At 38.2% G+C, this 14,680-nt stretch overlaps 1 protein-coding gene across 1 annotated transcript in view; it reads left to right on the forward strand.

Moving 5' to 3' along the window:
* spn-E (spindle E) overlaps positions 1 to 14,680 on the forward strand; it is a 323,333-nt gene that overhangs the window by 216,228 nt on the left and 92,425 nt on the right. Inside the window, exons 20-21 of the mRNA XM_067157868.2 lie at positions 14,003 to 14,143; positions 14,310 to 14,452. Of these exons, the coding sequence (XP_067013969.2) occupies positions 14,003 to 14,143; positions 14,310 to 14,452 (284 nt within the window). The remainder of the gene's footprint in view (positions 1 to 14,002; positions 14,144 to 14,309; positions 14,453 to 14,680) is intronic.

Raw genomic sequence — 14,680 nt, forward strand, 5'->3', positions numbered from 1 at the left:
TTCCAATTTGATTGTGATTAGTGACGGGCAGAAATGAGTATAATGCATTCGAGAACGTGAGCATCGATACTAACATTCAAAACCATGTTCTCAAGTTCAACATAACCTTTTAAGTCGATGTAGGTCTAATTTACGTGGTACAAGATTTCCATAAACTGACTACGAACAGTATACTGGTGACAATTACAATGGAAGATAAGAAAAAAAGGTATTTTGCAATCATGTTCGGTGCTTTTGTTTATAATGTGCTTTATTTTATTAGATTAGAGAAGTAAAAACGACTTGTGGTCGATTTTTGTTTAGCTTGGCATTACGGGTATTAGATTTGTCAGAGAGTTTGGCTGGTCAAAGTTGCTGAACTGAAAGAAGTTTTCAGAGGAATTTGACGAAAGTTTCCCCGGTAAAACTGAATGTAAAGTTTTATGTCACGTACCGGTAATTAATCTTTGAAGCCGGCCTCGCGGTCTCACTTGCCTGCCTCTCACCCGGAGGGCCCGGGTTCAATTCCCGGTCAGGTCAGCCATTTTTACCTGGGTATGATAGCTGGTTCCAGGTTCACTCATTCTATGATTACCTTTAATTGAGGAGCTATGGTGTTATGTTATAAGCACCAGCTGAATAAGTTCTCATATTTGTTCTCGTGTTTTTTCACCTATTTTAATACTCTATTCTTGTAGAGTTTCACTGTACCCGTATCTAGTGTTTCCATATCCCTGTTGGATAGTTATTATTTATGTATTCAGTAGTACGTTTTCTCACTAAACGTTCATTTTCCTTGTCCCCTGCAGAAACATCTTAACGAGGTTTCACTGTAATTTATTAATTCACTAATGCTCGTTAAACATTTCATAAAATATTTCAAAACCAATTTAAATGATGATGATGATATACGATGATGGACTACAATTACAGTTTCACAAAACCCTGAACGATCACATGCACGTAAAAGATTCCCCAAAACTTCACTATAATAAATTAATTCACATGTTAGGGAAACACAACTTTTCAAACTCCATAAAATCATCATCATCATCATCATCATCATCATCATCATCCATCTCCCTCATCCAGCTCCCATCGGATTGGGACGTTAATGGCACACTTCCATCTTCCAGTATCCAACCACCATCGTTCCTCCTTAACTGTGTTGTAATCCAGTTTTCCTCTAATTATACTGTAATTCACTAATGCTTATTAAATATCTCCTAAATCATTCAAAACCTTTAAAAATATGATGATGATATCGATGATGATGATGGACTATAATTACAAATCTGCAAAAGCCAATGAAACTGGAGTGAGACGTAAATAAAAGGCTCTCCTTAATGGACCAGTACGGAGAGAAGAACCACATGAGGAGTATAATATAAGTTATAAATTTAAACGGTTAATAGAAATGTGAAAACGAAACAGGTTTTAATATAAATGGTTTCACACTTCATAATAATATTAATCGATGAACGTGCACAAAGAAATGTGTAATTTGATAGAATCTGATGATTTTCTTTCAAAAAACGAAATATGCTGTTATATTTTTAATTAAATAGTTTCTTTTTCAGGCAAGATCTGTTAATTGTTCTCTTTTTCAGGTATTTTCTAAATTTTATTTAATCATAAACTACAGTAGAGGTCCGTTATAGCGAGTACGGCATATAATGAGAACTCCATTATAACAATATTTTTTGTCTGTCCCTTCAATATTCCTATATTAAACTGTGTATTATCCTTCAGTAACAGCGAGAGCACTATCACTGCCGCATCCGTTACTACGAGCGATTAAGTGCGTACGATTTTTTCCGTTACTGATATTTATGCATCCCAGCGATTATGTTGCATGCGATCGATCACCTTCGGTATTGTTTCCTCGCTATGTCCACTAGTTAGTTCTCTCGTCTTCATTCGAAAGTGATGTCGGAGTCGATTAATAATATCCGTCCACTGCTGTTCTGTAAAGAAAATTTGAAATGAAAGAGAACATATTTTCATAATAAATGTGTAAATAACTTGTCCAATAACTGTTGTTAACTCGTTAGAATTAAAGGCTGAATAAACGATCGCTTAATTTTAATGCTGTCCGGCTCCATGGCTACATGGTTAGTGTGCTGGCCTTTGGGCACAGGGGTCCCGGGTTCAATTCCCGGCAGGGTCGGGAATTTTAACCATAATTGGTTGATTTCGCTGACACGGGGGCTGGGTGTATGTGCCGTTTTCATCATGATCACGACGCGCAGGTCGCCTACGGGAGTCGAATCAAAAGACCTGCATCTGGCGAGCCAAACTTGTCCTCGGACACTCCCGGCAATAAAAGCCATATTCCATTTAATTTTTTTCAATGCTAAATACTACAGTTAAGTAAGAATGGGATACACCACAAGATATGGCAGAGTACATAATTGATTTCAGAGGTTACTTTTCATTTTCTCGCATCTGGTTAAATTATAGAAAGGCTATTATCATGTAAATTTATAGCGATTAGGTTGTCATTTCTCGACTGGCGCTTGAAGTATGTGGCTGTGGCCGCATAGCTATGAACTTGCATCCGGGAGATAGTGGGTTCGAACCCCACTGTCGGCAGCCCTGAAGATGGTTTTCCGTGGTTTCCCATTTTCACAACAGGCAAATGCTGGGGCTGTACTTTAATTAAGGCATGGCCGCTTCCTTTCCTATCCCTTCATCGCTGTAAGACCTATCTGTGTCAGTGCAACGCAAAGCCAATTGTAAGAAAAAAGTATGTTATAGTACAGTTAGGTTAGCATACGTGACGCTGTTTTAAATAATAAAACTGAAACGTTTGCCATAAAATGCGATCGATCATCTTCGGTACGGTATTGTTTTCACATTATGTGCATTTGCAAGCTCTCTCGTCGACATTCGAAGGCGATGTTTGAGTTGATTAGTAATACCCATCGACTGCTGATCTCTAAAGAAAATTCAAAATGAAAGAGGATGAAACATTTTCACTTAAAATATGTAAATGACGTGGCTGATATCAGTTGTTAAACTCGTTAAAAATGAAGGCTGAAGTAAACTATCTCTTAATTTTAATATTATATAACAGTACTGAAATGAAGTAAGAATGTGATACACCTCAAGGTAAGGCAAAGTACATCACTGATTTCAGAGGATAGTTCATATTTTCTCGCGTCAAGTTAAATTTCGGAAAGGCTATTCCCATGTAAATTTTTAGTAAGGGAGGCTATGATTTCTCTACATGGGTTTGAAATATGTTTTCAGAATACATATACGGTTAGGTTAGGCGACACCATTTGAAGAAGGAAACTGAAATACAGTAGAAGTCCGTTACAGCGAGAATTCACAACAGCGAAAAATTTACTCGCTATAACGGGTTCTCGTTATATCCGATTTTGTATAAAAGTCGGAAAACCCTTCATGCACTTTAAAATCGGTATGAAACGGCAATCAGTTTGTTCAAAACTTGCGTTTCCGTAGATGATATTCACACTACGGCTTACTTGTTTGTTATTTTTCGTAATCCGATACTACGTGAAAGTGTGTGTTTAATTTCATTCTGAAAAAAATATAGTACTGTATATCTCCGAATCCAAGACGAACCCCACTTTTTCCTTCAAAAAATTTAAATCAGGCTCTAAAAGAAGTTTGTAAAATCATATAAATGCCTTGTCTTACAGTGAGCCTACGCATTTTTAGACGCCGAACATTGACTTTCGTCACGCCGTATTTCTTTATTTTTGGCGGCTGCACAATTATTAATTTCCGCAGGTTTAAGGACCATTAACTCAATATTGGTATCATATTACCGAAGAGAACTCGTTGAAAATTTTCCGGCAATACCTATTCCATGCGTCTCTACAATACAACGATCCATCAGGAAATTATTCTTGCTGTCTATAAAACTGTTACTTTTACGCAGCGTCAGATATAACCGGCTGCCGCTACACGCATGTCTCGCTTGACGGGTTCGGCCAAATTCAGCGGCTAGCGATGTATTGGCCTAATCGCGAACGTTGAAAGTCAACGAACGAGTTTATTGCCCACGGTATGGCAATTCCGCCCTTGCGTTTTTCGTGCACATACCTCACAATTTCATCTTCGACTTCTTTAAAGCGTCCTTGTTGCGGACCACTGAATGCAATTTTTGTACAGTACGCATTTTGTAGCTCTTTGTCTTCACGCTGACGCCAAATATTGGCTTCAGTTAGGCCTATGCCGTATTTACTTGCGGCTCCACAATTATTCTACATTTCCGTGTGTTTAATAAACATTAACTTATAATTGGCATCATAATATCGACTAGAACCCGTTGAAAATTTGCCGGCAATACCTTTTCTACGTATCTTTACAATACGACTATCCATCACGAAAATATTCCTGGTGTCTATAAACCTTAATTTTACTAAGCGTCAAGTACAATAGACGCGTTATGACTGCCACAGAGTAGCCATGGCTTTTCTAAGAATTCGAAGGGTCGCATGCTTTGATGCCATTCTGCAGATTTGAGAAACACAGAGGCTACGTACAACCGGTTGTCACGGCTAGTGATGTGTAGTAAAGAGGCGGTCATTTATTGTCGACGAGTTCAGTGCGCGTGTGAAAAGAAGCAGCGTGGTTACCGCGGTAGTTGCCAGTGGTATCCATTAACTTACTGTTAGGCTGCGAATGCAACAACCCTTGAGTTTTCGCATGAGATTCTGAGAAAAGAAAAAAAGTCTTGGATTCGGAGAAATACGGTATCTCTCCAGAGATATCTGTGGCAAACACCTCAGGTTTCTTCTTCAAACAGTGTCACCTGACCTAGGCCTAACCGTATATGTAGCCTATCATGAAAACATATTTGAAACCCATATAGAGAAATAACCTCCTCGCGAAAAATTGACATGTAAATAGCCGTAACCAGACGCGAGAAGATATGAAATATCCTCTGAAATCAGTGATGTACGGTACTCTGCCATATCTTGAGGTATATCATATTCTTACTTAATTTCCGTATATAACATTAAAATTAAGATATCCTTTACTTCAGTCTTTATTTTTAACGAGTTAACAACTGCTATCGGCGACGTTATTTACGCATTTATTACGAAAACGTGTTTTTCTCTTTCATTACGAATTTTCTTTAGAGAACAGCAGTCAATGGTTATCACTAATAAACTCCAACATCGCCTTTGAATGTCAACGAGAGAGCTCGCAAAGGCACAAAGTGAGAAAACTATACCGTACCGAAGATTATCGATAGCATTTTGTTGCAAACGTTTCGGCTTTCTTATTCAAACAGCGTCACGTAACCTAACTTAAAGCCCCATTCACAATGCAAATGTAACGTAACGTAAACTTAAAATTAACGTTAACTTAGAAGTTAGCGGCTATCTTATCTAATGGAACCATTCACAATGCGCCGACGTAAACTTAACTGCGAGTCCGTAAAATTAAGGGATTGCAAACTCCAAGCTCTTGCGGTTAATTTTACGTTAACTTTAAGAACCAGCCAATCAGAGCAGAGGTAAAACATTGTGTGTTGTGCACGATATAATGACTTCTTTCGACGAAACACTTGTACTTCTCTTTCAAAATAATGTTTGTGTGTATGTATGATAGAAGGAAGAATAATTACAAATACGTTGTACCGAAAAATAATAGGTGGAAATAAATATCTTGCAGCAATGAAATCTGACGGTAAATGGGGGGAGACAAGCTCGCAACGCTGGCGAACGGACGAGACAATCCCTGTCATAAATAAAACAGTGTCCCTGTATATTTCTTAACATTATGACGGACTACTTTACGAAAACGATATCATCCAAATAGATCCAAACATCTCATCAGGGTGTGATAGATAGGGTCATAGATGTCAGTAAAGGAGACCTCACATTTCTTTTTATTAGCAAAGGGGAAGCGAATCGTAAGAAAGGCAAACAGTTCAGGTTTCATCCGCATGTCCGAAACGAACTGATGAGGGTCATTTCTTACAGTACCCGGTAGATTACCGAAATCGCCCTGAGATGACCTTCTTTGATTCAAGGGATGAACCCATTTTCTTCACCGTTGTTTAGGTCGCCTTTTCAGGTACCGTAGGCCTACACAGCTCCCAGGAGCAAAGCAATAGATGTTTGAAGTAATATGAATTCCGCTACCACGTTGTTTGATTCCATCGAGGTATTGAAATATAAAACTGCGAGATAGCCCAAAACCCGACTTCCGTGCTAAATGACATGGCAGTGTTTTGATTGGCTGCTGTGTACTCTTTACGTTAATGTTACGTTCGTCCATTGTGAATACCACAAATTTTACGTTAATTTTACGGTTACGTTACGTCGTTAAGTTTACGGTTACGTTTGCATTGTGAATGAGGCTTAACCGTACTATACGTATGGTGAAAACACACTTCAAGCGCCAGTAGGGAATTAAGCACTCTGCCATATCTCAAGGTGTATCCCATTCTTACTTAATTGCAGATTTAGCCTCAAAATTAAGCGGTGGTTTAGTCAGCCTTAATTTTAACGAGTTAACAACCGTTATCGGACACGTTATTTACGCATTTATTACGAAAATATGGTCTCTTTCATTTCGAATTTTCTTTACGGAACAACTGTCGACGGATATTACTAATCGACTCCGACATCGCCTTCGAATGTCGACGAGAGAAATCGCTAGTGCACATAGCGAGGAAACGATGCCGAAGGTAATCGATCGCATGCAATATCATCGCCGGGGTGCATAAATATCGGCAACGGAAAAAATCGCCCGCGCTTTAATCGCTCGTAATAACGGAAGCGCCAGTGATAGGGTTCTCGCTGTAACCGAAGGACGATACACAGTTTAATATAGGAATTTTGAAGGAGCAGAAAAATGTCGCTATAACGGAGTTCTCGTTATATGCCGTACTCGCTGTAGCGGACGTCTGCTGTATTTCCCACAGAAGCCTCTGGAGTGATACGGCATTTCTCTGAATCCTAGATGACGTGAGTTTTTTTTCCTCTTAGAATCTCATGTGAAAAATCAAGCGTCATCTTGCGTTCGTGGCCTAAGACACCACCGGCAAGTACCGTGGTAACCACGTAATCGTATATGTATCATGAAAACATATTTCAGACACATGTAGAGAAATGATAACCTCCTCGCTAAACATTTACATGGGAATATAGGCTTTTCCAAAATTTATAAACTTCACGTGCACAAAAAACTTGTTGACAAAACGACTGCCTCTTTATTATACATCGCTATCCACGGCAACCAGTTGTACAGTGCCTTTGTGTAACGTCACCCGATCTCGGGAAGTAGTGAAGAGAGAATGACGTTCTGTTAGCCTCTACAAAAACATTTCTCAAATCTGCAGAACGGCATCAAAACATGTGAGCCTTCAAATTCTTTTAGAAAGGCCACGGCTGCTCAGTGGCAGAGTTATAACTCGTCTACTGTATCTGACGCTTAGTAATATTAAATTTTATAGACAGCAGGAATATTTTCATGATGGATAGTAGTTGTAAAGATACGTGGAACAGGTATTGACGGCTAATTTTCAATGGGTTCTCGATATTATGATGCCAATTTTTGATCTGCAATTAGAGCAGTCACCCAGGTGGCAGGTTCTCTATCTGTTGTTTTCCTAGCCTTTTCTTAAATGATTGCGAAGAATTGGAAAGTTGTTCAAGAAATCTCCCTTGGTAAGTTATTCCAGTCCCTAACTCCCCGTCCTATAAATGAATATTTGCCCCAATTTGTCCTCTTGAATACCAACCGTATGTTCATATTTTGATCGTTCCTGCTTTTAAAGACACCACTCAAACTTATTCATCTACTAATGTCATTCCACGCCATCTCTCCGCTGACAGATTGTAACATATCACTTCCTCGAGCAGCTCATCTTGTTTCTCCCAAGTTCTCGCAGCCCTAAATTTTGCAACATTTTTGTAACACTACTCTTTTGTCGGAAATCACCCCACAACAAGTTAATGGTTATTAAACACTCGAAAATGTGGAATACTTGTGCATTCGCAGGGAAGTATGGCATAGGCCTAATTAACCCATTAGCGCCTTGCGTTACCATATGATGATATTCGCACCTTTTTCTTTTAATACTGTTGGCAGCAAGAAATAATCTGGAAGACTGTCGTGTCATCCGACAGAGAAGAGTTTGCAGAATCGAGTAATCACGTTTATTTAATTTTAAAATCTATTGTTGTGACATAAAGGCTGGTGGACTCCTGGTTATTTTAAGATTCCTGCGAAATGGCTGCCGCCTTCATGTAAGAAGGTTATAAAATCTATAAGTGAAGTTCTTTCATTGGATTATGTTTACATTAGTGTTATGCATACTTCATTATATGTTGTAAGCATTTGAAATAGTACGGGCGCACAATGCCGTTGTAGTGCTTGTTAAATCATTAGCGTTGCCATGGCAACGCTAGGCGTTTATACTCGGCAAAATTGCTGCAGCTGTCAGATCATGGTACTTTATATCGATTCATACATGTTCATTGCAGGGAGGGATTTTCCCTTTTGGAAGCATTAGATATGCTACTGATTGAAGATCTCGAAGGTGATATTGTTGTGGAACTGCCCTGTGTAAATGTACTTACAGATGAGGACTCCTGGTGGTGGTGGTGATGATGATGGTGGGCTTATTGATAATCTCTCTCTCGACAAATATGTGTCAGTGCTGCAATGAAGCTTGTAAATAATGAAAGAATCTGGATTAGTTACGATGGTGAAGGTGTGTTACCAGAGGACGAAGTGCCTTTTCTGTTTCAATACCCGATACTGCAAAAGAGCGGAAAATTGATAGAGGAAATAATAAATCAAATAACATACCTAGATAGACCGATGGGGCTGATTTCAATATTGGGCGACTGTTGACATTTCCGGAGCCTAGTTATAGCAAGTGAAATTCCATGACTGTTGTTAACATTTTTGAATTGTTTACAGATAACCAGCTGATCAAACATTTGGTTTGAGAGACTAAAATGTATGCAGTGTTTTTAAATTGTCTGCACCCACAAATAACTTCTAATGAAATTCGTTGTTTTATCGACGTACTTTTCATTTCTGGATATAATAAGTTGCCCTCCAAGCGTTCTTATTGGGACACGCAGGATGATATGAAGACAGTGAAAGATTGTCATTCTCTATCTCTGTGGCTAACACGCAAGTATTGAGGGTGGGCTTTTATATGCCTCTGAAAATATAGACTACTGTAGTTACTCTATAGTTTGTAACTGCATATGAAGTTCTTTGATTCTTCATTTTCTTATTTTTGATTTTTTTCTATTGTTCCAGTGAGTATTTTGTTTTGACAGGCAGTGAACTGTACATAAGTATCTATGTACTGCAAACAAATATTTTCTCCTTTGTTCAATAATTCTATTTTTCTTTTTGCTGTGATGTGAACACAAACTGATATTCCATATTCTTTCAATAAATAATGCCAAGATATTTCACCACTGTTATTGCACGAAAACAAAACACTTTGAACCTAAGTTCGACTTTCAAAACTCATGGTTTAAAAATAGGTAGTGCAGGCGCCTAGCGTTGCCATATGGCAACATCAAATATCTTATGACCTAGCGATTCCAAAATTCTGAAACTTGTTTTATTAGTTTATTTTGGTCTCAAACATGCGGCAAAACACAATAAATAAGCAAATCTCAGAAAAGAAATAATTCAGGTGCTAATGGTTTAAAGCCAATATTCGGAGTTAGCGTGAAGATGAAGATAGCTAAAAAATGCGTACTGTACAAAATATGAATTGAGTGGCCTGCAACAAGGATGCTTTAAAGAAGTCGAAGTTGAAATTGTGAGGTATGTGAACGAAAAACGCAAGGGCGAAATGGCCACACCGCGGCGCAATAAACTCGTTCTTTGACCGTCAACGTCCGCGATTAGGCCTATACATCGCTAGCTGCTGAAGTTGGCCGAACCCTGCAAGCGAGACGTGCGTGTAGCGTTAGCCGGTTATATCTGATGCTGAGTAAAAGTAACAGTTTTGTAGACGGCAAGAATATTTTCGGGATGGATCATTGTATTGTAGACACACATGGAATAGGCATTGCCGGCAAATTTTCAACAGGTTCTCTTCAATATTATGATGCCAATTTTATGGTTATTAAACCCATGGAAATAAAGAATAATTGTGAAGCTGCAAAAGAATACAGCATAACGAAACCAATGTTCGGCATCTAAAGATAGTCTAAAAATGCGTACTGTATAAGAAAGGCATTTGTATGATTTTACAAAGCACTTTTAAGCCTGATTTAAATTTTTTGAAGGGAAAAGTGGGGGTCGTCTTGAATTCAGAGTAACACTGTATTGTAATTTTTTCAGAATGAAATTAAATATACAATTTCACATAATATTGGATTTTGAAAAATAACAAACAAGTAAGCTGGAGTGTAGATATCATCCGCAAAAACGCAAGTTTTGAACTGATTGCCATTTCATATCGATTTTATTGTGTATGGGGTTTTCCCGTCTTTTACAAAAAAATCGGATATAACGACAATCCGCTTTAGCGAGTAAATTTTTTGTTGTTCTGAATTCTCGCTATAACGGACTTCTACTGTAGTTTTGACAGACTAAAGAACCTAACAGTTACAGATTACCGGCAAGTTGAAACTGAAAAGAAATGGCTTCCATTAAATCATACTACCCCAGTTTGATGTGGATTTTGTAATTTAGTTACCTTGTGTAATATTTAATGATCTTCATATCACTGGAGAAATAACATTCAGAAATAAATTACTCATTTAGTTTTTTTAGAAAAAATTACCCGAGGAATGATCATTCGAAGGCAGGGATTGATTGACATTCATCGGGTACTGCTCCAAGAAGGCATAAATATTGTGCTAATTGGGCTAAAGCTTATAGGAAACGTACAGATACTGAATTACTTTGAACTTCCACTGATTATTCACCACAAGAGTGTAAGAACAGGCAGGTTTATTCGCTCCTTTAGATGAAACATTGATTGCACTAGACTTTTTTTCAATTTTTGTTCCTGAAACAATGGTGAAACTCTTCACATCTGAGACTAACAGGTATACTGCCTCCAGCACTGACAAACTAAGGTGAACAGTGGCCAGTGAAATTGTGAGATTTATGCATTTATTGCAGTTGTCATATATATGTGCCTATTGTTCAAAAAGCAAATTTCTTTCAACTCCATTTCCTTTTCAAGGGAATTCTTTCAAATTTTAATTTGAATGACAACAGAAACATTACATGTGGGCAGTCAAATCGTGATCCATTACATAAGGTCACTCCTTACATTCCATACTACTAAAAGTTGAAGGAATGTGTAGTTTTTGTGGCCATATTCAATTCAAAGTGTACCTGAAAAACAAGCTTCCATGCAGGTGTTTTCATATTTCATTTTATTTTGTATGGAAAAGGAAGATGAAGGATAAAGGAACGTGTATGTCTGACAGAAAAGAATTGCCTCAGAATAACATCGTTCAAAAAATACAGAGAGTTGAAGTAGTATTTATGCGCAGAAACAATCATGTTTATTTTTTTAAGTGGAAGGACACAGACATGTCTTGCTTTTGTCAACTTGTCATGAGGCAACCTCATCTGTTGTTGTTGCTGCTGTTCACACGAGAGAGGGCCCCCAAATTAAATCGAAACCAAGCACTATCTATGATTACAATGTGAATAAAACTGGTAGAGAGTAATGATGATCAGATGATGGTATACTATCCCTTTGGAAGAATGCAACTGATATGGTAGAAAAAGCTGTTGCTCCACATGGTTGTTATGGCAATTTCAAATGCATTTGTGTAGTATTGGGAAACAAGGGATGTGGGAACCAGAAAAAATTGCAACCTAGAACAGTTCATGCTCAAGTTAGGTGAAGCTCTTTTAGCAAAATCTGGAACAGAGGTCCACCAGCGACTAGTATCAAGTACAGATTCTAGCAGATTTTTTTTTCGTGTGGCTATTTCTAGCCAAGTGCAGCCCTTGTAAGGCTTATAGGAAACCTACAGATACTGAATTACTTTGAACTTTCACTGATTATTCACCACAAGAGTGTAAGAACAGAACCCTCTGATGAGGGTGAGCGGCATCTGCCACGTGTAGGAAACTGCATGTTATTGTGGTGGAGGATAGTGTTATGTGTGGTGTGTGAGTTGCAGGGATGTTGAGGACATCACAAACACCCAGCCCCCGGGCCATTGGAATTAACCAATTAAGGTTAAAATCCCCGACCCGGCCGGGAATCGAACCCGGGACCCTCTGAACTGAAGGCCAGTACGCTGACCATTCAGCCAACGAGTCGGATTTCTAGCAGATTGATAGGACAACATTTTTTTGTGAGGATTCCTCTAACAGAAAGGAAGACACAACCAAGGTCTGTGGAGATAAATGAAAAGTTAAAAATGGGAAAGTAATAAGAGATACTGGTGGTGTCCAAAAGTTTGCTATAGCACTTTGTATACCTGTTCTTGGAAAACTTGTAAAGTGAAAAGTATTCATATAGAAGTTCCTGTTGTTACCCATAGAGAACATGTTAATGTAGATTAACCCTTATCCTGCACAGTTAATCAGTTAGTGACCCATTCATGAAAGTATGCTATACTGAAGCAAAAAATTAATATTTTCAGTTTGGGTCTTTTATGGCTATGCATGTTCCAGCAGCAAGTAGGAACTCACTAGAGTAAATAATGGCCATTATTGGACATTAACATTGCTTATTGTTGACACTTATTACATTTTAGAGATTCTCAGAAACACACATGTAAATAAAAAACTTGCTCAGCACTTATGAACAGTGGCACTCTAAAACAGTATTACAGTAGAGGAAATGTGTGGCTTTAATACCCAATCAAACTCCTCTAGCAAGCAACCTGGCAACATTTTGCTGCCTAAAATTTTATTGTGGTTTGGAGAGTAAAGTAACTAGTAGACTATGAAGTACTTCCTCAGAAGTAGACTAAAGTCAAATATCGCAGTAGAAAGAAAAACAATCTCATTTACTGTAGCAGCATAAGGGTTAACCTCTTTTCTTCTCTTTGCATGCAACCTCTCTTTGTGAAGATTGCTGTGTTTGCAGATGTACAGTTTGTACTTGCCTCTTCCTTCTGCTTCTGTCCCTTCTCATACCAATCTGTCATTGTCTGTATGTTCTTATCTTTCTATTATTTGATTTTATTTAACCTTATTTTGTGACTGACTACCGGGTGGTTTGGCTCATGTTAGCTTGAGTTCGGGAGATAGTGGGTTCAAATCACACTGTTGGTAGCAGTGAAGATGGTTTTTCATGGTTACCCATTTTCATACCAGGCAAATGCTTGGGCTGAACCATAATTAAGGCATGGCCGCTTCCTTCCCGCTCCTATTCAATCATCTGTTTGCCTTATCCTGTAATAATGAAAATATCATGAATATTTGTCACTCGGAAAGGAATACTGTGTGTGTTTTGTTCTTAAATGTACTGTATTATTATTATTATTATTATTATTATTATTATTATTAATATGGCTTCAGCTACTGTCTGCAGACATGTTTGATTCTTGTGCATCAATTTCAATGTTGCGGTTTACTCTACCATATGGCAGAGTAAACTGGATTTTTACTGGGTAATTTGTGGCTGTTACAATTAATTTTGTCGGGTAAGCACCAAATATGTCACCAGAGATCTTTTACATGCCAAGATTATAGACAAAATGTTGAAGGGATTTTTTAATATTGATTGAAAGATTTTTCCGCTCTTCAAAATTCAAGACTACCTGTGCCAGGTTTGAATCTGTGATCTTAGGATCCAGAGGCTGATAATTCTTCCATTTATCCACAGTGGGAACTAAATTTACAGTGTTTAATACATTAATAAGATTTTGTTTGTGTTGCCCTATTCTGTATTTTTATATTTTATTCTTCAAATTTTAAGACATATTCTGCATATTTTGGAAAGTACAAGATAAAAGTAGGCTGAGGAATGCCCTTAAATAACATCTGTAAAATACCTTGATTATGTGTAAATGCCACTACCATTACATCATCTCATGTATGTCTCAACATCTTTTCCTTCTAGTATAACCATGCACTAAGAGAGCAACATGATGAAATGGAACCGCAACAGAAACAAGTTTATGATCAACAGCAGCTGGCACCGTCAGACTGGGTACAGGGTCCTGAACCAGAGCCACCGTCAAAGGGAGAATGTGCTATTAGTGTGAGTATCTTCTCAAGAAAAGCAACTAAATGTAATCTAAATAGTATGATGCAGTTGATTCAATAATTGTATTTCCCGAAGTATTTTGTTTCTGTTCCTTTTCATATATCTTTAAGTACTTTGCTCTGTATATAAAGTAACTCGTAGCCTTGGTTTTATATTCCAGGTTACCTTGAAGGGTCCCTTCAGTCCTTTGGAAATGAAGATCTACAATGTCACTCAAATTGGCATTCGTCGAGCAGTGATGGTGGAGTGGAGTTCTGTTAATTCAGTGCTGCTGGATACTGACCCCCAAGATCCTCACGAAAGGTCAGCAATGGTTTTCCTGTTTATGAGCTCATTGTTTTCCAAAATATAATACTGTATGTATGTTCAGTCCACAGCCCTAAGGCTGGTTGGATCCTCAACCGCTCCACCATCAGCTGTCATAAATGTCCTAGGCATCACTGAAGAGGCGTACTAGGGAAATGAGGAGTGAGGTAGTTTCCCGTTGCTTTCCTCACCGGGCCAGGAATTGCGATTATATATCAGTCTGCC

Source organism: Anabrus simplex, chromosome 1 (genome assembly GCF_040414725.1).
Source record: "Anabrus simplex isolate iqAnaSimp1 chromosome 1, ASM4041472v1, whole genome shotgun sequence".
Classification (NCBI taxonomy): Eukaryota; Metazoa; Arthropoda; class Insecta; order Orthoptera; family Tettigoniidae; genus Anabrus; species Anabrus simplex.